The sequence below is a fragment of the Brachyistius frenatus genome, unplaced genomic scaffold, assembly GCF_029030835.1.
Source record: "Brachyistius frenatus isolate BFR_SWC_R1_liver_20210118 unplaced genomic scaffold, ASM2903083v1 Contig_87, whole genome shotgun sequence".
NCBI lineage: Eukaryota > Metazoa > Chordata > Actinopteri > Embiotocidae > Brachyistius > Brachyistius frenatus.
This window is the reverse complement of record NW_027210686.1, coordinates 974307-1001628: the sequence shown is the minus strand read 5'-3', so window position 1 is coordinate 1001628 and position 27322 is coordinate 974307. Positions and strand designations below refer to the sequence as shown.

General features: G+C 44.4%; 3 protein-coding genes across 4 annotated transcripts; all 3 read left to right on the top strand.

The window, feature by feature from the left end:
* The first annotated feature begins 15 nt into the window (after nt 1-15).
* rpain (RPA interacting protein) lies at nt 16-4572 on the top strand. Of its 2 annotated transcripts, XM_069709877.1 has the most exons (7): nt 17-224; nt 296-469; nt 918-990; nt 1154-1265; nt 1426-1489; nt 2847-2987; nt 4391-4572. In XM_069709877.1, exons 1-7 carry the CDS (start codon nt 153-155, stop codon nt 4418-4420), a joined length of 666 nt encoding a protein of 221 aa, XP_069565978.1. In that variant the 5' UTR covers nt 17-152; the 3' UTR covers nt 4421-4572. The 2 variants fall into 2 exon arrangements, with proteins under 2 accessions (XP_069565977.1, XP_069565978.1); XM_069709876.1 differs by lacking the exon at nt 4391-4572 and having other exon boundaries at nt 16-224; nt 2847-3223.
* A 1307-nt stretch (nt 4573-5879) lies between these two features.
* LOC138627500 (26S proteasome non-ATPase regulatory subunit 11A) lies at nt 5880-18046 on the top strand. Its single transcript, XM_069709875.1, has 13 exons — nt 5880-5995; nt 6936-7037; nt 9045-9241; nt 11092-11149; nt 11283-11477; nt 11567-11711; nt 14515-14575; nt 14918-14980; nt 15158-15283; nt 15417-15452; nt 15554-15605; nt 15725-15868; nt 16751-18046. Exons 1-12 carry the CDS (start codon nt 5905-5907, stop codon nt 15865-15867), a joined length of 1269 nt encoding a protein of 422 aa, XP_069565976.1. The 5' UTR covers nt 5880-5904; the 3' UTR covers nt 15868; nt 16751-18046.
* Nucleotides 18047-19460: 1414 nt separating this feature from the next.
* On the top strand, nt 19461-26852 carry LOC138627506 (homeobox protein Dlx3b-like). The gene is made up of 3 exons (XM_069709889.1): nt 19461-19929; nt 22425-22609; nt 24979-26852. Exons 1-3 carry the CDS (start codon nt 19578-19580, stop codon nt 25432-25434), a joined length of 993 nt encoding a protein of 330 aa, XP_069565990.1. The 5' UTR covers nt 19461-19577; the 3' UTR covers nt 25435-26852.
* Nucleotides 26853-27322: the final 470 nt, after the last annotated feature.

Below are 27322 nucleotides of genomic sequence, written 5' to 3'. Positions count from 1 at the left end.
TCCCATCATGCAATACGCGCCAAAGAGCATCACTTCCGGGTCACGTGGTTAAAAGCTGCACTGTTTTGGTTTTGAAGACTTCTTCAACTTTGCCCACTTTGTTTCAAGAAGATTGAATATACGGAAACGCGGAGCCGCTGGTTGCACTTTTAATGGACGCCTGTCCCGGACACCGCTCACTTTACAAAGGAACGACTCCTCCGTGGAAAGAAACGTACCGGAAGGTGAGATGAGCTCGTTAGCTTGATAGGTAGCATGTCGGGACGTCGCGCTGATCTGTTCTTCATGTCTCCAGAGATGTGTGGACAGACTGAAGGACAGCCGCTCCAGGCTGCTGGACAGACACCGGCAGAGGAGCAGCTCCGGAGCCTCCACCATCGTCCAGGAGGTGATGGAGGAGGAGTGGAGCAACCTGCGGTCGGAGGACCACAGACTGCCCTCTCTGTGGGGGCCGCAGGGCCGAGCCGAGGTCTGTCTGTCGGTCTCTCTGTCTCTCTGTCTGTCTCTCTGTCGGTCTGTCTGTCGGCCTGTCTCTCTGTCTGTCTGTCTGTCTCTCTGTCGGTCTGTCTGTCTCTGTCTGTCGGTCGGTCTGTCTCTCGGTCTGTCTGTCTGTCGGTCGGTCTGTCTCTCTGTCGGTCGGTCGGTCTGTCTGTCTCTCTGTCTGTCTCTCTGTCTGTCTGTCTCTCAGTCTGTCGGTCTCTCAGTCTGTCGGTCGGTCTGTCTGTCTCTCAGTCTGTCTGTCTGTCTCTCAGTCTGTCTGTCTGTCTGTCTGTCGGAGGTGATGAATGTGTGAGATGTTGTTTCTTCAATCTAACTCAAAGCCAACTTTCTGTTTCTGTTTTTTTTCTTTTAACTGCAATTTACAACTTTTTCAAACCTTATTAACAAGCTCAGCTGATTTCTTTTCTGGTGAGCAGATGTTTAGTCTCATGAAGGAGGACGATGAACTGGCGGTGCTTGAAGAAATCCAGCAGGAGCTCCTGGCTCAAGGTAATCCATTTCTAAATGCTTCTTTTTTTAAAACCAAACGTCCGACTAATAGATAAATGACTAATTCAGATTCAGTGGTAATTTATGCAGGCGTGAGCTGATTTAAAATGCTGCTGATTTAAAATGCTGCTGATTTTGTGGGCATGTTTTCTTTGTGCTTCAGAAATGTCTCTTCTGGAAGAGTTGGAGAGAAACCTGCAGTTTGAGCAGCGGTACATTTCCTCTGTTGTGGAAGGGATGGAGAAGATGGACATTATTTGTCCCATATGTCACTTGTGAGTCCAACAATCGACTGCTTTAAACACCCGATTCTAACAACGGTTAATTGTTCTCTATTTAATTTAAATACACATTTCAAGCTTGTTTTAAAATGTTCTCCGTCAAACTGAAACATATGCTTGTGCTTCAACATTGCCGTGCTTCTTAACCTGGCAGGGACAACCTGACCATCAACAGCCTGTTTCTCTCCTGTTCCTGTGGACTTCACATCGACACCAAGGTTTGTTTGTTGAGCTCTATTCTATTAAAAATGAAAGTTTTGGGTTTTATATTAACGTTCTTCTCGTTTTTAAATTTAAAAATCAAAGTTTTGACACCGTCTAACCCAGTTGTAACGTTCATCTTATTTTACGTCCTAAATGGCACTCCTTCAGGTCATACTCAGTCCAATCTCTCCTCCTTCGTAGGTTCGGTTAGCCTTCAGCTAACTCACTCAATCTGTGGCAACATTATACTTCCTGTTTTTATCTATAGTTTAAAAACTTGACATATTTATCACCCAAACATTTAATAAGACAAAGACATTACTACATCATGTTCATGCCCTTCAGATGACACCCAGCTGTACTCGACTTTTAAACCAGATTAAACAAATCAGTTAATCCAACTTTAAGCATATTTTTAAGACATAAAAGTCTGGATAATTAAAATTTTGACAACCCTGAAGTTATGTATTCATCCCTAAACACATCAGAAACTTTGTCTCACGATGTAGTTACTCTGGATGACATCATCTTGGCCTCCAGCACCACCACGAGGAACCTCAGTTATTTTTGACCAGGGTATATCCTTAATTCACACATAAAGAAAGTCTCTAGGACTTCCTTCTTTTATCTCCTTTTTACCTCAGGACATCCTGTCTCAGAGTGATGCTGAGAAACTAGTCCACGGATTCATTACTTCTTGTCTGGATTATTTTTTAATTATTTATGATCAGGATGTTCCAATATCTGTAAAAGCCTCCCAGTTGATCCAAAATAGTGCCGAGAGAGTACTGACAGGATTTAGTGAGAGAGATCATGTTTCTCCACAGTAGCTTCTCTTTATCGCCTCCCTGTGAAATCCTGAATAGAATTTAAAATCTTTCTTCTTGCATACAAAAACCTGAATGATTGAAGTCCATCGTATTAACATTAAAGACTTCATAGTACCAGATAATCCCAGTAGAAATGTTTGGTGTCAGAGTGCAGATTTTTGTGGATCCTCGAGTTTACCGAAGTAGACGGGGAGCAGAGCCTTCAGCTTTCCAAACCTTTATATTTAATACATCTTATCCTCCTTTAGTCATGAGGCCTGTATTACTACTTGTCCAAGACTTTTCTTTTGTATGATGTGTTGTCATTTGTTTCCAAACTGTGTGTTTTTCTGGTTGAAACGTTTGTTGCATTCAGATTTTTACACTCTTGAGGCAGCAACTCCAATCAACATGATTCTTCCAATTACATGTAGAGTACAACTCATTCAGATGAAGGATTTCTGCACACCTGACTAATACATATGAGGACTCTGCTGAAAGCTTGTAGAAAAGAAGAGTTCTGGTTTTGTCCAAAGTTTTACTTCATACGTCTTGTCTTTAGAAACAGAACGTCACCCCTAACGTCCTGCGGCGTCTTCTGGAGTCCAGGGTGTCTGAACACATGGAGGACTGCCTCCACAACCCCGTCTTCTCCGTCGCTCCCAACACAGACAGCTCTCCCAACCTGCTGATAAGCTGCAAGGTACTTCACATTCACTGCCAAGTCATCCAGGCAGCACAGACAGAACGGCTCACTGAAACCCTTCTTCATCCCCCCAAAAAAGTTGACCTGCATTCCTTTGGTATGTCATCGAGTAAAGCAAACAAAGTGTGAAACGAGATCAAATATTGCTTCTTCTACGAAGATATTTTAAAATGGCCACGATGGATTTGTCGGTACCCCAGAAAAGAATGTGAAATAATTGGGTTATAGTGACATCACACCTTTCCAATCCTGCAATCAGCTTTTCAGCCTGTTTAGAAGGAGAAGAGTGATGACTTGGCTGTTCGGTATCATCGTGTGCACCACACTGAACGTGGAGCAGAGAAAAGCAAAGCAGAGAGCTGTCAGAGGAGATCAGAAAGAGAATCAGAGAGCAGTATGTTGAAGGTAAAGACTATAAAAGCACCTCCAAGCAGCTTCATGTTCCTGTGACTACAGCTGCAAATAGGTTTAACCAGTTTAAGGTCCTTGGGGCTGCAGCCAACCTCTGGAAAATGAATCACAGGTTGAACAGGAGAATGGTGTGAATGGCAGACAAAGAGTCAAAGGAAACTAGTTTCTCGTAAGGTCAGGTTCACGTCAACTGTGTTCACAGAAGAAAAGATGAAGTTTTCCGAGGAAACAACATCACACCTGCTGTGAAACATGCAGGAGGTTCGGTTTGGTTTTAGGGCTGCAGCGCTGCATCTGACACACGCTGCCTTCAATCTGCAGCTCAATGAAATGTCGAGATGATGAAGACATTCTGGAGTGAAATGTGCTGCCCAGCGTCAGAAAGCTCCACCTATAACCATAACAGGATTATGACCCAAAATTTACAGCTAAAATCACCCCAGACTGCCTGAAAACCAAACGTTGGACTGTTCTGAAGGGACTTTCTATAAGTTCTGATCTGAATCCTATCAAACAGAACGAGCTGAAACATGCAGTCTGTAAAAGGCAGCCTTCAAACCGGAGACAGCTGAACCAAACTACCTGCTGACAGACATCTCATCACACAACTCAATCAGTTGGCAGTGAGTGCTTCTGAAGGTTGTGCAACAAAATATGAGGTTAAGAGTCCCATCAATTCTGTCATTGCCATTTTCCTTTATTTCATTATTTAAGATATTCTGTGAAATCAAAGATCAAAAGAAATATTTGAGTTTTATTAAATATGGACTAAATGATGATGGAGTTTATTTTAAATGATTTCAAAGAAAATTGTGGGGTTTTTTTTCTTTCTATGAAAGGGTACCAACACATCCATCCATGTCTGTACCAAACTGGTGTTAACATGGATATAAAAAGAAAAGATAAAGTTGTTGCAAGCTTGAAGGAAATCATTTGTTCAGCTGGTGTCGGTCTGAATCATTAAAACGTTCTTTCCTCTCTGCTTTCAGGTTTGTGACTACCTGTCCATCGTCCTGTGAATTCATACTGCTCTTGCTCGTCAGATTTCAGTTTGAGTTTTATGTGCTCTCTCTCTCTCTCTCTCTCTCTCTCTCTCTCTCTCTCTCTCTCTCTCTCTACATATATATATATATATGTATATATGTTTTGTGAAATAAAGGCTGTTTTTTTTATATTTACTGTGTGAATGTTCTCCTTATCTTTACTATATGCTGCCCGCCCCATAGTCACCATCACCTGTCAGTTATCAAACTATAATAAATGTTATTCAGCAAAAATATCAATAGATGTATTACTTCTCTGTGGTAAATTAAGAACAGCTTTAGTGTCAAGAGTTTATACTGCAGCTTTTAGTCAAAAAATATCAGCAAGCCAATGTCAGAGACTGGTGGAAGAAACACCCACAAAGAGTTATTTCTGCTGGTCTTTCATAAAGAATTCCTTCTGCTGCTCGATGTTCGAGGCTTGTGATGTATGTACTCCCTGTTTCAAACCCTCCCACAACACTTCAGTGGGATTAAAACCTGGGCTGTGATGAGGCTATTCTATAACCCTCCATTTTTTCTTTTTGAACCATTTATCTGTGGATTTTCTTTGTGCTTAGGATCATTGTCCTGTTGCAAGTCCACTTCTGGTTCATCTTCAACTTTCTGACAGGAGGCTTCACATTATCTTCAAGCATTCTCAGCTATGATGCAGAATTAAGTTGAAATCAACGAGGCAGCGATGCAAACCTGAGCCACAACATTTCCACCACCCTGTCTGCTGTTACTGCAGCCAACCAACTCTATCTTTGATTTGTCCATCCAGAGCACACAATGTTCTTTTTAGAAAAGCAATATTTTTCTGATACGAGACACGTGCGCTTCGACACAAACAGCTGCTAGTTTTACCTGCAGATCCGCTGATGATATTTGAGGGTTCTTGGAGACTTACTTTTGCATCAAATTTTCTGGGGCAGACAATTTTAGAAAAACAACTGACCGGCATTTAAAATCTATACCTCGTGTAGAAGATTATCCTTCCAATGTAATAATTTATTTTAAATAATTTAGAGATCTATTTTAACCCATTATCAGACGAAGGTGTATCCACATCCTTTCTACAGAGATCCTTACAATGTCACAGATCCCCTGCCCAAACAAGGACACGTGCAAATCTGTATTACAGGACACATTACAGACAGATAAATGATTAAATAAAACACAAGTGTTGAAAATAGGTTTAGGTATTTCATGTTGAATTGCTTGCAAAACATTTTGGAGGCAGGAATAGTGTGGGCTTGATCATATATCATAATTCATGAACCCGGCACTGGGTATTATATTGTTGTCGGACCGTAATTTGCCTCAGTATTGATGAAAATAATCAGTAATAAACCGTTTTGAAGGTACACGTACTTCAGGCAGGCAGTACCGGACGCCACCTGTAGGGGGAAGCATCCGTTCCCACCCGGAGAACGAGCTGACCGGAAAACAAGCGGGCGGAGGCAGGCAGAGGAAAGATGGCAGCCGCGGCAGTGGCTGAGTTTCAGAGAGCACAGTCTCTTCTGGGAACAGACCGGAACGCCTCGATCGATATCCTGCATTCAATAGGTAAATATAAGCGACGGAGCTCGGCACGAGAAACAGCCGTCAGACGGGAAGGCTGCTCGTCCTCCGTCAGGGAGGAAGCAGCCGAGTTCGCCAGCTTTGCTGTTAGCGCGACGCTAAGCTAAGCTAAGCTAAGCGTCGTTCCTCTTGTCTCACGGTGAGTCAGCAGCGGGCTAGCGGCTAGCTCATCACATGCTAACGTTAGCTACCGGGCTCATTCATTTGACAGGAACTTGAGTGACAGCTAGCTAGTGGTCGTTAGCATGCAGCCAGCGTTGCTAGCAGCTCGTCCTCCTGTCAGATGTCAGGCCGCCTCGGGAACAAACGTGAACCCGAGTCCGTTACCGAGCACCACCTCCCGTAGGTCCGTTACCGAGCACCACCCCCCGTAGGTCCGTTACCGAGCACCACCTCCCGTAGGTCCGTTACCGAGCACCACCCCCCGTAGGTCCGTTACCGAGCACCACCTCCCGTAGGTCCGTTACCGAGCACCACCTCCCGTAGGTCCGTTACCGAGCACCACCCCCCGTAGGTCCGTTACCGAGCACCACCCCCCGTAGGTCCGTTACCGAGCACCACCCTCCGTAGGTCCGTTACCGAGCACCACCTCCCGTAGGTCCGTTACCGAGCACCACCCCCCGTAGGTCCGTTACCGAGCACCACCTCCCGTAGGTCCGTTACCGAGCACCACCTCCCGTAGGTCCGTGTCGGTGCAGCACGTGACCCTCCGTGGACTCCGTGGAAGTCTCGCGCCTGTCTGCCGTTTATTGTTGGGTTTGACAGAAGATGTTTTGCAGCTTCGCTCATCAACTTCATCCGTGAAACAAGTCGACGTCACTTCTTCTGTTTGAGGACGTGACGGACGTCAGCTCACGTTTGAGTTATCGCGGTGATTCACGGTGACACCGATCACATTACGTCATCATTATGTCCCTGTGTGTAGTGAAGCGGGACATCCAGGACAGCGATGAGGAGGCGGTGAGAGTTAAAGAGCAGAGCATCCTGGAGCTGGGGGGACTGCTGGCCAAGACGGGACAGGCAGCAGGTAACACAGAGACACACAGAGACACAGAGACAGAGAGACACAGAGACACACAGAGACAGAGAGACACAGAGACAGAGAGACACAGAGACAGAGAGACACAGAGACACACACACAGAGACACACAGATACACACACACAGACACACACAAAGAAAAACAGGCACACACACACACACATAGACACACACACACACTCAGTCACACACACAGAGACACACAGAGACACACACAGAGACACACACGCACACAGACTCAGTCACACACACATGCACACTCAGTCACACACACACACACATATACACACACACACACACACACACATATATACACACATAGACGCACACAGACACACACACGCACGCACACACAGACACACACACACACTCAGTCACACACACACAGACACACACAGATACACACACACACACACAAAGAAAAACAGACACATGCACACACACATATATACACACACACACACACATATATACACACACACACACACACATATATACACACACACACATATATATACACACATAGACACACACAGACACACACAGATACACACACACAAAGAAAAACAGACACATGCACACACACATATATACACACACACACACACATATATACACACACACACACACACACATATACACACACACACACACACACACACACACATATATACACACACACACATATATATACACACATAGACACACACAGACACGCACACACACAGACTCAGTCACACACACACACACACTCAGTCACACAGACACACACACACTCAGTCACACACACACACACACACAGTCACACACACACACACACACACATATATACACACACACACACACATACATACACACATAGACACACACAGACACGCACACACACACACACACACACACACACGTTGTAAATGCTGAGCAAGAACAACAGACAAGAATCTGTCTGAATACAAACTTGATGAAAGTTTAGCATCAGTTGTGTTTACATCATGTTCAGAGCTTGTGAGCAAAATACTGTAACAGCTGATCGTGACTCAGTTTAGATGGAAACAGGCCAATCTTCCTGTTCAGTGGACATTTCTTCAGGGCTTTCATGATCAGGAAATTTCAAGTAGTGGATTAATTGTCATTCAAATAATTAAGATTACCAATGAAATTATCTTGTGTCATTTTATGCCTCTATTATTTTATAAGTCTAATCACTGTTTGTTGATATACCTTATGAAGAAGAGCCATTTATTGGTTGTGGTGTTTGGCTTTGCAACTGAATCCTAAACACTAATGCCAATTGATGCTCACTAAAATGCAGTTGACTAAATATTAGAAAAGTTAAGCACCTCGAGATGAACAGTGAGTTGTGTCACGTGTCCACTGGTGCACAGCAGAAGAAGATCATGTCATTAAAATAATTATAGTCTAAATTTCAATTCGTAAAAAAACGACATGGAAATATTGATGGAAATATGACAATTCTGTTCGTTTAATTGAGCTGTTTTCATATAAATTATACAAAATAATGGCTGCCAGGTAAAAATAATTGTGATTTGACAGTTGTATTAATTGTGATAGGCCTTTATGTTTTAGGACATTCTTCTAGTCCAGGTCAGCAAACCTGCTATAAAAGGTCCTCTTCTGAGCTGACTGGATGCAATTTAAAAGAAACAAACCTAAACATTGTGCCGGGGAAGTTTTATCCGTCCTGTGGGAAGCTCGACTGATTCCTGTCTCATGTTTGCTCTGATGGAAGTTCAGTAACTCATCCAAACAGTAGAACAGATTAAAAGTGTGACCTGTGTGACATCACCTGTTGTCCAACATCAAAATCTCTATTTACTGTCCACTACAGAATTAATGATTAACTTTTTTCATACGATGTATATTTAATGTATTTATAGCTCTTTATTTATTAATCGATCTGGTTCAGATTAGATGTCTGCGTTCACCAACCATTGTTTTATGTTTTATTCTTTCCCTCCCTCCAACCCTCTTCTCAGAGCTCGGGGGCTTGCTGAAGTATGTACGCCCTTTCCTCAACTCCATCTCCAAGGCCAAGGCCGCCCGGCTGGTCCGCTCCCTGCTGGACCTGTTCCTGGACATGGAGGCCGCCACAGGTCAGGAGGTCGAGCTCTGCCTTGAATGCATCGAGTGGGCCAAGGCTGAGAAGAGGACCTTCCTCCGACAGGCACTGGAGGTGAGACTCGGTTCAGATTGATTTGTTCGGCCACTGGAGCTTTTCTTCTCATGTTTGTGTGGGCGAGCGCTAACAGGCCATTTGTACTGAAGTGGTACCGAGATGCTTGAAGTTTTCATTGAGTCAGTGCTGCATCGTGTCCAGCGACCCACAGAGAGATCACTTCCACACGAGGAAATAAATCCAGTTTTGCGTTGTGTTAAAACAGAAATCAGCAACAATAGCTGATTTCCTGGAGGAAGCTTCTTTACATTCAGCTGACGCTTTTATCCAAAGCGACTTACAACACAGCAACTTAGGGTTCAGTGTCTTGCTCAAGGACACTTAGGCATGTGGACAGGAGGAGCTGGGGATCGAACCACCAACCTTCCGATTAGTGTGCAACCCACTCTACCGACTGAGCTACAGCCTCCCTTTATGTCAACAAGTCTGTGGTATTTTGTTTTAGCTGATCATCAGTGGACGACAACACATGAACAAACCGTTTCGCTATGAGGAAAATAGGATCAGATTATCTGTATGAAGCGCTGATGCTGCTCTCGGGTTTCATGTCATGATGTTGTGATATGAATGTGTGCAGCATTGTTTGCTGTATTTAACACGTTAAATTTTGTGTGGCCGTTTGTTGAAGAGAGCTGAAAGGAATCAAAGCATCCCAGTTTTCAGAAAAGGCATTTGGTTATTGTGATTTGAAGTATGTTCATTAAATGCATTGCTCCAACGTTTGTGGTGGTTTTGGGCCATAAAAAAGTTAAACAGAAATTTAAACGGGGTCCAACAGTGTGTCTGTGGTTTGGATGTTTTTAAAGTGTCTGAAACGGATGTCAAAGAAGTTCTCAGAGAGTCTCAGTCAGAGCATCGGGCAAACATTTCAAAAGAAGATATTAAATGAAATGTGGGATATTGGTAAAATACCGTACATCCCTGGACACTTTGCTATGAACCTCTCGTGGATTTGGGCCCTGAGACGGTTGTTGCTCTCATGTTACAATCCCAAGTTGGTCTTTGGGAGAGAGCGACATAAAACAAGAGAAAGGGAACCAGAAGTCCATTTGTTGAGCATTTCAATCTCTGAAACTAACAAAATATTAACCAAAATATATCAATAAGAGTCACAACTGACCTGCTGCTACCTCCTCGCACACAATAATCTGGGTGTTAGCAGCAGTCAGCGAAAGTGTTCAAGAGGCCTCGAAGTGCATCTCTTCAGCCTTTCTGTTCCCCCGGTGGACTGCAGGGGACTGTAGCGGACTGCAGGGGACTGTAGCGGACTGCAGGGGACTGTAGGGGACTGCAGCGGACTGTAGGGGACTATAGGGGACTGTAGGGGACTGCAGCGGACTGTAGGGGACTGTAGGGGACTGTAGCGGACTATAGGGGACTGTATGGGACTCCAGGTTCCCAGATTTAGTTGCCAGTCGCAACACAACACATAATAACACAGTTGATTGGGTATACCTTCAGGGTGATGTCCACCAAACGGGCATATAATGACGTCTGCAGTATCCAGCGTGATTCAGCTGAACTGAACAGGAAGTACAAGAGATTTACTGCAAACTGAACTTCAGCTGTTTACCTGATGCTTGTGTCAGTAAACTTATCTCATAAGTATTTGTAAATTTGTTCATATTGTGTCGACTTTTTTTGTCTTCTCTGCTGCTGTGACGAGTGAATGTCTCATTTTGTTAAAGAGCTGTTGCTCTGACTCCTCCCTCCTCGTGTTGCTCTACGTGTTCACACGTTTCTCCACTTCAGATGGACTCATGACATTAACAAGCTGCTGCTGCTTCTCTTCAGTGAAATGTAGCTGCGTTCAGGTTGACCGTAACATCTCTCTCCTCTCTCCTCAGGGTCGACTCATCTCACTGTATTTCGACACAAAGTGCTTCCAGGAGGCTCTACAACTGGGTGAGAACTCCAACTGTCCCTTTTTAATTCTCGTCCTTATTTCAGGGGTCAAATCTTTTTTTGTAATCGCTGAAGTTTTCCAGCTGTTTGGGCCAGAACGTCCCGCTGAGATCCCTTTGACTTCCTTCTCCAGGCTCCCAGCTGCTGCAGGAGCTGAAGAAGATGGACGACAAGGCGCTGCTGGTGGAGGTCCAGCTGCTGGAGAGTAAGACATACCACGCACTCAGCAACCTGCCCAAAGCCCGTGCTGCCCTCACCTCCGCCAGGACCACCGCCAACGCCATCTACTGCCCCCCCAAACTACAAGCAGCTTTAGACATGCAGTCAGGTACGGAGTACACACACACGGGAACACACACACACAAAAACACACACACACACACAGAACCTGGTTTAACGTGGTGTTCTTGTTTTCAGGGATCATTCATGCCGCGGAGGAGAAAGACTGGAAGACGGCTTATTCTTACTTCTACGAGGCCTTCGAGGGCTACGACTCCATCGACAGCCCGCGAGCCGTCACAGCCCTCAAATACATGCTGCTCTGCAAAATCATGCTCAATGCGTAAGTGCTGTACTTCACATATATACACTGCTCCAAATACCTTCATCGTGCAGGAACTGCTGACGCACTCCAGCCACATGAGGCCGAGCATTGTCCCGCATCAGAAGAACCCAGGACCCGCTGCACCAGCAGATGGTCTTCAACGGGTCTGAGGATCTCATCCCGGGACCTAATGGCAGTCAGGGTACCTCTGGCTAGCACACGGAGGGCTGCGCTGCCCTCCGAAGAAACGCCTCCCCGGACCGTCGCTGACCCGCCGCCGAACCGGTCCCGCTGGAGGATGTTGCAGGCAGCAGAACGTTCTCCACGGCGTCTCCAGACTCCGTCACGTCTGTCACATGTGCTCAGTGTGAACCTGCTCTCATCCGTGAAGACCGCAGGGCGCCGACGGAGAAGCTGCCGATCTCGGTGTTCTCCGGTAAAGTCCGGTCTCCCCGCACGGTGTCGGGCTGTGAGCACAGACCCCACTTGTGGACGTCGGGTCCTCGTACCGTCCTCATGGAGTCTGTTTCTGACAGTTTGAGCAGAAACATGCACATTAGTGGCCTGCTGGAGGTCATTTTGTAGGGCTCTGGCAGCGCTCCTCCTGCTCCTCCTTGCACAAAGGAGCAGATAGCGGTCCCGCTGCCGGGTTGTTGTCCTCCTACGGCCCCCTCCACGTCTCCTGGTGGACCGGCCCGTCTCCCGGTATGTCCTCCGTCCTCTTGACACTGTGCTGACAGACACAGCAAACCTTCTTGCCACAGCGTGCATTGATGTGCCATCCTGGATGAGCTGCACTACCTGAACAACTTCTATGGGTTGGAGACACCTCATGCTCCCTCTAGTGGTGAGGACACTGGCAAAATGCAAAAGGGACCAACGATCATCCAGAACGGACGAGGACAGAGAAACGGTCTGTGGTCACCACCTGCAGAACCGTTCCTTTATAGGGTTGTCTTGATAATTGCCTCATTTCCACCTGTTGTTTGTTCCATTTGTACAACAGCAGGTGAAACTGATCCTCAATCAGTGTTGATCCGAACTGGACAGCTTGATTTCACAGAAGTGGGATTGATTGGAGTTACATTGAGTTGTTTAAGTGTTCCCTTTATTTTTTGGAGCAGTGTACACACACACAGTGTTGTGAAAAAGTGTTTGCCTCCTTCCTGATTTCTTATTTTTTTGCATGTTTGTCACTGAAATGTTTCAGATCATCAAACAAATTTAAATATTAGTCAAAGATAACACAAGTAAACACAAAATGCAGTTTTTAAATGAATGTTTTTATTATTAAGGGAGAAAAACAATCCAAACCCACATGGCCCTGTGTGAAAAAGTGTTTCCCCCTAAACCTAATAACTGGTTGGACCACCCTCAGCAGCAACAACTGCAATCAAGCGTTTGTGATAACTTGCGATGAGTCTTTTCCAGCTGTGGAGGAATGTTGGCCGACTCATCTTTACAGAGTTGTTGTAATTCAGCCACATTGGAGGGTTTTCCAGCACCAACCTCCTTTTTAAGGTCATGCCACAGCATCTCAATAGGATTCAGGTCAGGACTTTGACGAGGCCACTCCAAAGTCTTCATTTTGTTTCTCTTCATCCATTCAGAGGTGGACTTGCTGGTGTGTTTTGGATCATTGTCCTGCTGCAGAACCCAAGTTGGCTTCAGCTTGAGGTCACGAACAGACGGCCGGACGTTCTCCTTCAGGATGTTTTGGTAGACGGTAGAATTCATGGTTCCATTTATCACAGCAAGTCTTCCAGGTCCTGAAGCAGCAAAACAGCCCCAGACCATCACACTACCACCACCATGTTTTACTGTTGGTATGAGGTTCTTGTTCTGAAATGTGGTGTTACTTTTACGCCAGATGTAACGGGACACACACCTTCCAAAAAGTTCAACTTTGGTCTCGTCAGTCCACAGAGTATTTTCCCAAAAGTCTTGAGGATCATCAAGATGTTTTCTGGTAAAAATGAGACGAGTCTTAATGTTCTTTTTGCTCAGCGGTGGTTTTGGTCTTGGAACTCTGCCATGCAGCCATTTCTGCCGAGTCTCTTTCTTCTGGTGGAGTCATGAACACTGACCTGAACTGAGGCAAGTGAGGCCTGCAGTTCTTTGGATGTTGTCGTGGGGTCTTTTGTGACCTTTTGTGACCTTTTCTGCTCTCTCGGGGTAATTTTGGTCGGCCGGCCACTCCTGGGAAGGTTCACCACTGTTCCATGTTTTCTCCATTTGTGGATAATGGTTCTCACTGTGGTTCTCTGGAGTCCCAAAGCTTTAGAAATGGCTTTAGAACCTTTTCCAGACTGATAGATCTCAATTACTTTCTTTCTCATTTGTTCCTGAATTTCTTTGGATCTCGGCATGATGTCTATCTTCTGAGGATCTTCTGGTCTACTTCACTTTGTCAGGCAGGTCCTATTGAAGTGATTTCTTGATTGAGAACAGGTGTGTCAGTAATCAGGCCTGGGTGTGGCTCGAGAAATTGAACTCAGGTGTGATAAACCACAGTTAAGTTATGTTTTAACAGGAGGGGGCAAACACTTTTTCACACAGGGCCATGTGGGTTTGGATTGTTTTTCTCCCTTAATAATAAAAACCTTCATTTAAAAACTGCATTTTGTGTTTACTTGTGTTATCTTTGACTAATATTTAAATTTGTTTGATGATCCGAAACATTTAAGTGTGACAGACATGCAAACAAATAAGAAATCAGGAAGGAGGCAAAGACTTTTTCGATATATGTGACAGGTAGCAGGATCATATGAAGTCGTGGCCTTTCGTCCTGCTCTGTCTGATCATGTTGTTTGTATTTCAGGCCGGAGGACGTTCAGGCGCTCACCAGCGGCAAGCTAGCGCTGCGGTACGCTGGCAGACAGGTAGCTCTCTTCTTTCTCTTCTAGTTTCAACTTTCAAAATGAGTGTTTGTTGAAGCCGAACCAGAGATGATCCCGTCACAGCTGAGCTGATCTCTGTCTGCACGGAGCTGGAATCAGAGTGAAAGTCACAGTTTAAAGTGCGGAGGCCGGCGTTGTGTTAGCCGTTGTTAGCAAACCTTAAAGACACCAGACCGGAGTGTTGAAGAAGATGAAGATGAAGATGTTAATGAGCTCTAATGTGTGCTGCAGTGTTGCAGACCGGCAGTAACCAGCGGTAGCTCCAGCGCTAACGTTAGCAGCTCTGTCATCTCTCTTTGTTTGTCCTTCTGTTCTTCCCCACAGACAGACTCACTGAAATGTGTCGCGCAAGCCAGCAAGAACCGGTCGCTGGCCGACTTTGAAAAGGTTCGTGTGTCGCCTTTGATTCTGTTCACTCTTTTCTGTTCTTTTTTATTTGGAGACCAACCTGAAACTGCTGTGATTGTAACTCCTGTCTTTTTGCATGTTCCCTTATTTTTTATTAAATCACGTTTCAGCCTCGTCCCCTCGTGTGATTAAAAGCCGTCCTGTCTCCTCTCCAAGGCACTCACGGAGTACAAAGCGGAGCTGAGCGATGACCCCATCATCAGCACCCACCTGACCAAGCTGTACGACAACCTGCTGGAGCAGAACCTCATCCGGGTCATCGAGCCTTTCTCCAGGGTCCAGGTAATCCTCTTCAGACCGCAGCCTGCTGCAGGAGATGCTTCGTTCACTCTGTCAACGAGCAGAGAAGAATACTTCCCGTTACGTATCATTCAGGCTCCTGAACAACTCTGCTTGTGTTTCTTTGCTCCGTCAGATAGCACACATCTCCTCCCTCATCAAACTCCCCAAGGTGACATTTTACATTTTATTTGACACCAGTTGTCTATTTTCAGTCGTTCTTGAAGGATTTCTCAGTCAAAGAGCTTCAACCAGGTTGTGTGTGCGTTGCAGGGAGAAGTGGAGAGGAAGTTATCACAGATGATTCTGGATGAGAAGTTTCACGGTTCGTCCTGTAACCCGTAGCAACATGCGTGTGTAACCGTGTCCGTGTTGTAAGTATTGGTGCTCTGCGGTCGAAGCGTGCAGCTCCTGACGGGTTTCTCTCGTCGTCCCACCCGGCAGGTATTCTGGACCAAGGCGAAGGAGTGCTGATTGTGTTTGAGGAGCCGGTGGTGGACAAGACGTACGAGGCGGCTCTGGAGACCATTCACAACATGAGCAAAGTGGTGGACTCGCTCTACAACAAAGCCAAGAAGCTCACATAAGGTCAGCGGTGACTTAGAGTTCATGTCGGAGGCTGAGACGCCTTCTGATCCGTCCAGAGACGGGGACATTTACATCATGAAGTGTGCAATAAAACCAATTACGTACTGAGGTAATAACTTCTCATTTGTTATGAATACCTGGTGTTGATGGATCAGTAATATGACTCTCACTACAGTGATGATCATTAGGATCCTAATGTATGGGTTTACGGGCCAGAAGAACCACAAGACACCAGTCACTGGTTACTAACAAGACAATGAATATTGGGGGGGGGGGTTGCATTCAGTGTGAGCGCCACACAGTGGTTGGTCGATTGAATTGTACAGATGAAGCAGAGAAGTTGTCTGTAGCCGTAACGGACGACATGCAGATGGATTTTGGAAAGATTTCAACTTCTGCTTCGACAAATTGGAATTTTTCTTTATTTTCTGAATTTGTATTGATCGTTCAGTTTCCTGAGAAAAAGTTAGAAATGAACTTCAGAAGCCAAAAACGCTCTCTGACTCCCAATTTAATGAAATAATTAAACCAGCAGTTTAGCCTTGATGAATAATAATAATAATTATAACCTTTATTTGTGTCGCACCGTTGATACAAGAAATGCAGCTCAAAGTGTTTTACAGGAAGGAAATGACATGCAGTGTTTCACATATAAAGGAACATTTAAAAATAAAGAAAAGAAATGAAATGCATAAGAACAGATCAAATGAAACAAATAGAGTTAAAGGCACAAAGTCATATATTCAGCATCGTTGCCGTGGTGACCCCCCCACCCCCATCATAATCATCCTGCCTTCAGTAAGGTTGAATCGTGACAACATTGTAAAAATGTCCTTTAAGCTCATTTATCTGAAATGTTTCAAAATGTGATTGCGTCCGCAGAGAGAGTGAAACATCTGTCCTCCGGTCCGGAGTGACGTGGGCCAGTCAGACCTCCATCGATCGCTCACTATAACCCGGGAGGGACGAGGGGACAAGGGGACGAGGATGAGGAGGACGAGGAGATCACAAACACTCAACCACCCAGCAAGCAAACAAACCAGCTGACCAACTGAAGACGACCCAACAGAACAAGAAACTGACGGGGAGGACACGGCTCCTCCTGGTTCTCCCTCTGCTCCTCTCCCCCTCCTCTCACTGTCTCCTCCTTCCAATCTGATTGGGGTTGACCAGACACAAAGTGCTCCTCCCTACGGACAGATCCAGGCACTGCACCTCCTCCTCCTCTCCCACTACTGGTTTCTACTGTATGTAAAATTGGAAGAGCCTCCCTTTCTCCTTTTTTTCCTGTTTCTCTCTGCGCTGGCCATCAGGGAATCTTGTAAAATAACAATAAAGAATACATATACAGTACTTATACATACATGTATGATAAAAAAAAATCACACACAAAAAGCGAGTTCAGTCCGTTGTCAGAGTGTAACCGGGGGTGACGGAGGCTCGGTTGGTCTCCACCCGATCGCCGGCTCTGAAACTGAATGTTTGAATTTTTCTGCAGTTGTGAAAAGTCGACTTCACTTGAGGAATCATTTTGAAAATGCAGGGCAACAGAAACCCCCCTCCTCCCCTCCTCCCCTGCCCTCCTCCCCTGCTCTCCTCTCCTCTCCTCACATCCTTTCCATGCCCTGTACCCCACACCACCCCACCCCTCCCTCCTCCCTCTCCTCTTTCAATCTGGGTGCTCTCACTCACTCGCAAGGCATTCTGGGATTTGTGGACCATACAGGGAATTGCTCTTCTGTCCACTTGGGACCATGCTGCAAGTGGGGGACATTCATCGCTACACCGGGGGTCTCCCATACCCCCCCCCCCACCCCTCCCTTTGTCCCCCTGTGCACTCCCACTTCCTGTTTGTATATAACATTGCCAAGCGCCTCTGTTCATCCAAGGCCTGATGTATTCACTCTGTCCCCTTTTTTTTATAATGCGTAAGAACAGAGTAAACTTGCCACTGAATGCATGGACGGTCACAAAGTGCTTTTGAGGCTCGAGATGTGACGGGATAGAACTGCGTGTTCTGGGATGCGATGTGGTTGTGAGATGTGAAGGGCAGGTTTTGCTGAAGAAAAATAAAGCTGTACATTTCTGGGAACTTGATTTTGCAAGGACTCGAGGGTTTACCGTATATGACATGGAGAAAGACAAATGCTAATAAAAAAACATAAACCTGCAAGAAAATATATTAGATTTTTTTTCAGTGACTTTCATGATGCTCCTTTTGTGTGCTGTCCATCATGAGGAATCCCTTTGTTTCTCTGAGGTTGTCCATATGCTTGAAATGTCTTTTTTCTTTTGTACTTAGTTAATTATAGTTACATATTGAAAGATTAGTGACCACCAACCAGTGGTACGAGGAAAGATTGTGGAGCGGCTCCACTGATTTAAAAGAAATCGGAATAATTTGAATTTAAGAAAGGAAAAGAAAAAGCATCCCGAGTGTGTGTTAAGATAGATGGTGCAGTCAACGGTCAGTTAAAGCAGGAGATGAAGGGGTGAAATGTACAGTTGTATATGGGAATGTAGAGTTTAGAATGAAGGGTGTATAATGGATAAAGGGTTGAAGTAGACAGATAATGACTGAAGAAGCTGAAATTGATATTGACTTTTAAGTGGTTATAGAAGATTATTTTCAATCAGAAATGAACATTTTGGAACATAAAAGGTGTTGAAAGATACTTGAGTTCATCTGATGAACTTCAGACAAGAATGAACATCTGAAAACAACCAAAAATGTCAAGACTTTATTTCATCTCTATTTATTTATCAAAGGTTGATTACAATTTGACATGCAGTGTTTTCAAAACTGGTTTAAAATTTCCCTGAAAATCTCTGAACTAGTCTCAGTGGTGACACCTGGTGGTGAGGTTGTGTTACTTCGCTGAAATTCATCTTAATCAGAGAGTTGAACTCGTCCTTTGTGTGTACAAAGTGCCATAATAGTTGATAGTTGCTTAAAGAAGCAGAGGAAACTATTTGAAAACCTTTTATACCGTTTTCTTTAAAGTGACGTATGAGATTGTCCTTTGGGAATGTTATACACACCTAGTTTATTGTAGGTTTACAGTGAGCTGTTTCTCTTCCCTGAGGCCAACATGTAAAGGAGGAAAAGCTCTTAAAACAACAAGCCTTAATTAACAGTAAATAAGCCCCAACATACGTGGACAACAGCACCTGGCTCTGGATTTGCATGTGAACGGGAGGAAGCACCTTAAAGCTCGTGCGTAAACACTCCTTATCACAACACCGTGACACGGAGTTGGGTTGGTGAATCTTTATCTGCTCGGTTGTTGTGCCTGTATGTGAAGTCGAAACGGTCGTTTTTCTAGAGGACTTTTAACTCGGTCTTGCCAACTGTTTATGCGCTCTGGTGCAGGCCCGAGGAGAGGCTTAGTGGAGGTTTCTGTGGGGAGAAGAAGGGAGCCAGACAGGCGACAGTCAGCACTGTCTTGGCCTCAGGGCAGAGGCAGGGAGCGAGCAGGCGAGCCAATGAGAAGGAGACATCCACTCCTCTCTGTCCTGCCCGGCTTGGCTCTGCTCGGCGCGCCCTGTAATTAGGAGCTCTAGTTGGGTTGGGCGCCGCCACGGTGGACAGCCTGGCTGCTGCGTCAAGGGAGTTTGGGAACGCCAGCTCCAGACAGTGTGAGGATTTCGGAACACTCCTGCTTCAGAGTGGAGAGCGAACGCAACCAACAACAACAAGAGCCTGAAAATGAACGGGCAACCGTCACCTGTCTACGAGGAGGAGAAGCCGTCCCTCCCCGTGGCTGGGAGATCCATCTCGGCCACCAAAGATTCCCCGACCCGGCCGGAGTCCTCCTCCACAGACATGGGCTTCTACAGCGGACAGAGTGTGCTCCACGGCTCGCAGGATTTCTTCTCGGCGCAGCAGTCGTACTCAGCTCAGCACATGAACCCGTACGCGTACCACCACTACAACCTGAACGGGATGGGTCCTGGCGGTGCCTACCCTGTCGCCAAGGCAGAGTACTCTTACCCTCATGCAGCATACAGAGACCACGGCGCGTTCAGCAGGGAGGTCCAGTCAGCTCTGCACGACGCAGGTAAGTTCAAGCGACACCAAAGTTAGAATTTCCTCATTGAGACCAAATACGAAAAATCATTGGCTGGACACGTTGGATCATTTTGGAAACAATTTGATAAAAAGTGAAAGATCTAGACTTGACTCACTGCCCCCCCCCCCCCCACACACACACACACACACACACACACCACCACCACCACCGGCCTCCCTCCCCCAGCAAACAGGACTGTGTAAGATCCCATCCGTCTTTGTCTGAAGCCACACTGACCACCTGAGGCTGATGTATAGCAGCAGCTCCTGTCTTGCCAAACCAACCCAATAATGATTGGGTTGGTTTTCATAATTTTTACGCACGAAGGAAATGAAGTTATTCTTATAATGCAGTTTTACACTGCCTTCTGTATCCTACTCTCTTTACACCACATACATATTTGGGGGTATTTAGCTGATTCTAGTCTTGTAAATAAAAACATAGGCTACATGTCACAACGTATAGAATAAAAATCAATAGTTTTTCAGCTCTAAAATATTTCTACAAAGTAAAAGTACATTAAAACAAATTAAGAATTCAGAGATGCTGATGAGCAGCTGGACAAGTAGCATCACTGACATGTATTTCTGCTGAAAAGTAGCAGATTTCAAAGTTCATCATTTTTATTTCCCCAAATTAAAGTTTTAAAAAACTGCATAAAGTGGGTTTGCAGACAGTAAGTATCATATTAAATTAAGGGATGTCACAAATTAGTAATGGTGCACTTAAATAACTCTAAATGAGGTGTAAGAAAGGCAGATAATTGCTAGGCAGCCTTCATCCTACTTGTGATCCACCGTAAATATAAGCTTACGGTAAACTAACATGTTTATGATTTCCTCTGAGCTTGTTTCAGATTTTATTTTGACAGGAAAATGGAGATCAGCCTAAAGGCCTTTGGATGGATGCCACAGCCTCATCCTAATGTTTTCAACTTCCCCCATATCAACAAAGAACAAATTCATTGGTGTTATACGGACCAACTGAACAGTTTATGCCAACATAGATAAACTATCTGTATAAAGAATTGGGTTAAAACTCGAACATTGTTCATGATTATTATAAGGACATTACACTGTCACCCTGAGGTCACTGAACTCAACACCCTGATCCTGTAGTAGCATTAAAGAGCATGAAGTTGAACTTTTCCAATGACAAAAACATTTTTGCTCCGTAACCTCCCCTTTGTCTACGAACTGGGTACAAAAGCTTTTTCCTTTGGCTGCGTTTCGAGCTTGGAGGATGTTTCTGTGCAAACTACAGAGGAAAAACAAACTCGACGGACTGGTGTGCTGTTTTTGACATTCCAGTTGGGAGTTGACTCCTGGAAAGGGCCTCTGGCCCTGTGCCACGCACATCAGGTGTCACGACATGTCAGTCAGCCTTGGCCTTTGAATCATTCAACGAGGACGCGTCCTTATCACGCGAGGCCCCTGGCCACACCCAAACATAAAGACAACTAAACAAACAAATATGTAAACAGGTAAACCATTTCAAAAATTAAAATCTTTAAATCTGGCAAATAATGAGAATATTGGTAAGAGATATTAATATAATGATTAATATTTAAAAAAAATAAAGCCCACTCCCATGTAGCCCCCCAACACACACACACACACACACACACACACACACACACACACACACACACACACACACACACACACACACACACACACACACACACACACACACACACACACACACACACACACACACACACACACACACACACTCATAAATGTACCCTAACACGAAACATATATGTATTTTTTTATTTTTATTTCCTATTTCTAAATCAACTGTTCACTTTTTTTCAAAACCTGTTTCCAAGTTAAAACTCTCGGAATCAAATACTTTATTTCTTGTGATCCAAAAGTATAAAACACTGGACTCGTGACATCACATTTACACCAATTGTTGAATCTCATTTGGAATATAAATGTATGAAATATATTTCAAAATTTTGACTGACTATATTTTTCATTAATTATAATTATTTAGAATAGTTTTGATGAAATCTGTTCGATCATTAAAATAAATGAAAACATGTCTACAGGCTAATACACACAATTGTTGGTTTCCAGATTAAGGTAATAAACAACGTGTGCGGATTCCATGTAAACAAATATTAGTTGTATATTTAAATAAAGACAAAAAAGAGAGTGATACGAGAATGGAGCAGGAGTGGGGAGCGATGTGTACAAGTGGGCCTCCAGGCTACATGAAAAGCACCTATAAATCTCTGTCTCCCTCCCCAGCTGTGGGAGACAGTCCGACCAAAATTATAAGTTCACAGTGCTGTCGGAATTTCTTTGAAATTTCGGGGCTGCAGCGGCCGTGGTTATTTCTGTACAAACTGCCCTGTACGAGTTTATTCCACTGAAGAAGTGTGACGTTTTTTTTTGCAAACTCGGAGAGGTGACAGTGGCACGTTGCAGTAATATAACAAGGCTTTTCCTGTGTCCCCCCCCCCCCTGCAGTGAAGGAGGAACCAGACGTCGAGGTTCGGATGGTCAACGGGAAGCCCAAGAAGGTGCGCAAGCCCCGGACCATCTACTCCAGCTACCAGCTGGCCGTCCTGCAGAGGAGGTTCCAGTCAGCTCAGTACTTGGCGCTGCCAGAGCGGGCCGAGCTGGCCGCTCAGCTGGGCCTCACACAGACACAGGTGAGGCTGCAGGACACCGTCCACAGGTCGCCGAGCAGCACCGGAGCTGCTGAAGTGCTGCTGCAGCTGAGGCATTACCAGGATCTGAAATAGAAATAGAAGCTTTGGAAGCATTTGACATTCAAAATTCAAGTTTCAAGTCCTGCGGGCAGTTTGTCCGATTGTGTGTCAGCTGTGAGCTCAAATTTGAGGACAAAGTACTGAACGCTGTCGAACTGTCAGCTGAGGTGTGAAAGATGAAAGCAGCTGAAGTGTCATCTAAAGAGAAAGCAGTCGAAACGTCGCCTGAACTGTAAACAATGAAAGTAACAGGAAGTTTAGCTGAAGTTGGATCGTCCAGGTGTTTAAGTGCTCTGAAAATAGTTTTTCCAGTTGACCTGAGAGGGTTGACGAGCCGTTGAAATGTCAACGTATTTGAGCTGTCGGATGAAAAGCACAAATTGGTTGAAGTCAGCTGATGTGGAGGCTGAAGTGTGTATATGTTCAAAGTTGAAGTGCCAGCAAGTTCCAGTTTCCAGTTCCAGATAAATTGAACATATAATAAGAATAGAAGAGCAACCTTTGCCTGAATGCTGCTCAGTGATCACTGTGTTGGGACTGTTGCGTCAGTCTGGTTGTTCCAGTCATAATCTCCGTGCCCTCAGGATTTACTACCTCATGAATTATCTCTGCTCGAGTGATAAAAGACCAAATTTGAGTCGCGGGCTGTTTTATCCCAGCGGCTGTAAATCATTGCTCAGGTAACATTCACAAGCTTTAATGAAACAAAGACACGAGCGCCGTCACACTCAGCTGGAAACATGTGGTAGTTATGCTGTGGATTTAGTATTGGTTTTAATAATAATGTCCTTTTTAAACTCACAGTGTCATAATATTACATTTGGAGTAGCTGTGGATAATCTGTAATAAACTTTTGTGCTCTATTTAATATTACAACCGAACTTTGAGAGAATAAAGATGATTTTTCAGTAGTTGTATTTGAGTTCATCATAAACTGAGAGGCTGAACTGAAAACAACTGGAGCAACAAAATGTACAAATATGTATAAATATGCAGATGAAGTTACTACAGCAAGACAAGAGGCTTGGAAAATAGTTTTTAAAGCTGCGATTAAAGCCGAACGTTGTTTCTGAGCGAATGTTTTTGTCCATCTGAGGAATTCAAATTTCATTTTTTAACGTTGTTTTGGTCGACACCAACTTGGGAACCAAACATCTTTCTCTTCAGCTGCTGAACACCACATCATGTTCACCAGCTAGTCGCTAACTCTGTCTGTTATTTGGTTCGGGCACTTTGCATAGACGAGGATTATCAGAGCTCTGTTGCTGAAAACTCCTGAAAACTTTGACCAGAAACAAGGTTGAGAAAACCAAGACAAGGAGCCACAGTCGGCTTAAAAACAAAGGAAAAATAAAAGGTTGTAAAAAAGAAAGGTCAATTTAAAGCTTTGTTTAATTCATTTTTTAATCTTACCAACCCTGAAACGTGTGTTTGCTCCCTGTTTGCAGTCTTTGTGTGAAGCGAAGCTTGCTGCTGGCTGGAGCTGCAGGGTTTCCATCCAAACACAACGTTAGCACTAATCTTCTCATTTGACTGTATTCATCTGTGCTTCAGCTAGCGGCCTGAGGCGACAACCAGGCACTACTCGGATAACATACCCAAATCTCTGGCCCAATGTTTCAGTCAAGTGGAATTGTGGGTAATGTAGGCACCTGGTTGTGACGAGGAGGAATCTGTGTTGTGAAATAGATAATATCTCTGCTTCTGCTGCATCGATTTTATTCCTCGTTTAAAGGCTTTTAATAGTTCACGTCACACAGTTAGAGCAGCTCAAGTTTTAATTTGGACATATACACAACTAAATCCTATACAAATGGATCGCATGCATGCTTTGACTAGAACAATGCTCAACAAAATCAAATTTGACCGCTATGCTAATCAATATTTTTCATCTTCTTGTTCTGATAAACCCACAGAAAGATTTCACTCAACTGCTCGGCTTCCTTGCAGCTAGCTGCTGTACATAGTGGGATATCTAGAGAGAGATAGGCTATCATTTTCTTGGGAATTAGTGAGAACCAAACCCGAAACTTGAAAGAGTGAAACCTGGACTTGCAGGTAGGTTTTGTCACCTGTAGATAGAGACAGGGAAGCTGTCTGTTAAGCTAACCAGCTGCTGGCTGCAGCTCCATTGTTATCGACATATAAAGAAGTATCAAATTGTTCTGTGTGTATTTTCCAAAATTTCAGGGTGAAAATATGTCGGGTTGTTGTTACAGTTTATTTCGCTGCCCCCTGGTGGCCAAAAATCGATTGCTATCACTTAAAATTCTTTAAGTTGCTTCAACATTTCACGGTCTTCCTTCCAGGTCAAAATTTGGTTCCAGAATCGTCGCTCCAAGTTTAAGAAGCTGTACAAGAATGGAGAGTTTCCGCTTGGCGACATTCCTCTCGAACACAGTCCAGATGCCAGCGATTCCATGGCCTGCAACTCTCCACCGTCCCCACCTGTCTGGGAAAACAACAACAACAACAACAACAACAGCAACAACAACAGCAACACCAATAACCAAAACAGCAACAACAGCGGCAGCAACACGAACAGCAGCAGCATCAAGAGCAGCACAATTGTGGATCCGACCAGCAGGGGGCCGGGTCCCTATCAGCCTCCGGTCAACTCCTCGCCTGCCTACATGGCGGAGTACACTCACCAGAACTGGTACCAGCAGCAGGGTGCACATTTAGGTCTGGCACAGTCAGGCCCGGCGCACCACCCAGCACCAACGGCCCCGTCGGCCGCCCAGAGCATCGGAGCCGTCTACTAGCACACTAACATGGACTCTACAACACTTCGACCGGACCAGCGGCAGGATTATTTTTGGGAGCGTTTCTGTGAACAGAAACATCGAACAGCGATCATCAGACACGAGTTGTGACTTTAGAAAGCAGACGAGTGTCGGTTACCTTCTTCTCCTGAACTCATGCTCGTGGAGATCAGGGAGATTTAAGATTTAAGTTTTTCAGTGCTGAGACTGATACTGACATTTTTATTTGAAATTACTGATAACAGAAAATATTTTGTGTATTTAATATCTGAAATGTAACCATATTTATGTCAAAAACATATTATTATAATTATTCAGTGTTGTCATTGACATTTTATTCTCGAAAGGGTCTCTGACACTAAAACTGAATACTACTGAAAGTCTGCCAGCAAGCGAAAGCCCACCACACCATCACAGGAAGATTTAACACGATACGATGAAGGCGGACAACACTGAGAGGCTGATGACCTTTGAAATATGACACCAACATCAGCCCAACAATAGTTCTAAAATGCAAAATTGACAAAATACAAACCCACTGTCATTGAATTTAAACTGAATTTTCAGTGGGGAAGAACATGTTGTCTGAGCCAACACGTGGTTTAATTTATCTTTAAAACATGGAAGGAGCAGATCATTAAAGTGTGAATGAAGGTGAAGAAGAGCTGGTTCTTGTGCTCTTGGTTTAGAGGAAAGGCTGAGATAAAAAAAAAAAAATGGAGTTTGTTACCGTCGGTCGGCGCCACACCAGCTGCCTCAGCTGATATCGTGCAAAGCTGTAGCTACAGAGTTAGCGTCCAAAAACTAGTGCGCAACAAGTCAAACTCCGAGTCTCTTCTCGGGGCTAAAGCCTCTGATCAGACAGGACACCCAAAACTCCGGCCAAACTGTCGACGGTCAAGGTGCATTATGGGTAACGTAGGCATCAGGTTTTGACAAAGAAGAATGTGAGGAATAAAAAAGACAAATTCAATCTGCATTGATTTTGATACTTTTTCCATCATGAGACCGAAACTGTGACGGCAGCGAAAAGCTGAATCAGTGCAGAATTCTTTTCAGGGTCTTTAGTTGATTTCACATTTTAAAGCAGTTCAAAAGGTCAAACTTAGAAAATGTGATGTTTACTGGGTTGAAACCAAATCAATTGGTCAGAAGATGCTAAAAACGAGAGAAAATGCTTTCTAAAAAAAGTTCCTTAAAAGCTGCTTGAATGGATATTTTGATATTTTACTATATGTAATGTGAAAACGGCCACTCTTACTGAGAAAACTCCCAACACAACCCAAAGTAATCACTCAAATCCTTTTTTCTACGATGCAGCTTGTGAACACAGAGGATTTAGTGAAGACCACTATAACTTATTCTGGAGAACTGATTTGAATTCTTATTGAAAAACGGTCTATCACGAGAAACACTGATAATTTCAGAGGTTCTTATATTCACAAGTGCTACAAAACTGGATCCCAAAGAAATATTTCCTGAGTTTTAATATCTCCACGCGCACAGAAGACATTACGCATATATTTTTTTCTCTTGGTCAGTCGTACACTCCTTGAGGAGTAAACTAATCTGGTGTGAAATAGTTGGAGTGGCCCTTTAGTTCCTGCTCTCAGACACTACGTGGCCCTGGCTGCTCTAAAAGTTACTACAAAGGTGACATCATAACAAGCTGGTGCTAAAACATATGAACAATAAATTGTATATATTCCATATTCTGTGCTGTACTCAGGATTTTGTATTTATAGTGTCAGCTGTAGGTTTTAAAGTAACACAACAGTTTCTGAAACCTTTTTGTTTCAAGACCAAAAAAATAAATAAAGTGTTTTTTGTGTGTTTCAATGAGCTACTAGTGCGAACGTGTGCGTGAGTTTCTGTGTGAACGCGGAGG

Bases quoted from the DNA above. Each gene is read 5' to 3' on its own strand.
- LOC138627506 (XM_069709889.1), top strand. From the start codon at position 19,578: ATGAACGGGCAACCGTCACCTGTCTACGAGGAGGAGAAGCCGTCCCTC. The intron at 19,930-22,424 runs GTAAGTTCAAGC...CCCCCCCTGCAG, and splicing joins GTCAGCTCTGCACGACGCAG to TGAAGGAGGAACCAGACGTC. The intron at 22,610-24,978 runs GTGAGGCTGCAG...TCTTCCTTCCAG, and splicing joins TGGGCCTCACACAGACACAG to GTCAAAATTTGGTTCCAGAA.
- rpain (XM_069709876.1), top strand. From the start codon at position 153: ATGGACGCCTGTCCCGGACACCGCTCACTTTACAAAGGAACGACTCCT. The intron at 1,266-1,425 runs GTGAGTCCAACA...TTAACCTGGCAG, and splicing joins ATTTGTCCCATATGTCACTT to GGACAACCTGACCATCAACA. The intron at 1,490-2,846 runs GTTTGTTTGTTG...TCTTGTCTTTAG, and splicing joins GACTTCACATCGACACCAAG to AAACAGAACGTCACCCCTAA.
- LOC138627500 (XM_069709875.1), top strand. From the start codon at position 5,905: ATGGCAGCCGCGGCAGTGGCTGAGTTTCAGAGAGCACAGTCTCTTCTG. The intron at 9,242-11,091 runs GTGAGACTCGGT...CTCTCTCCTCAG, and splicing joins TCCTCCGACAGGCACTGGAG to GGTCGACTCATCTCACTGTA. The intron at 11,712-14,514 runs GTAAGTGCTGTA...TTTGTATTTCAG, and splicing joins TGCAAAATCATGCTCAATGC to GCCGGAGGACGTTCAGGCGC.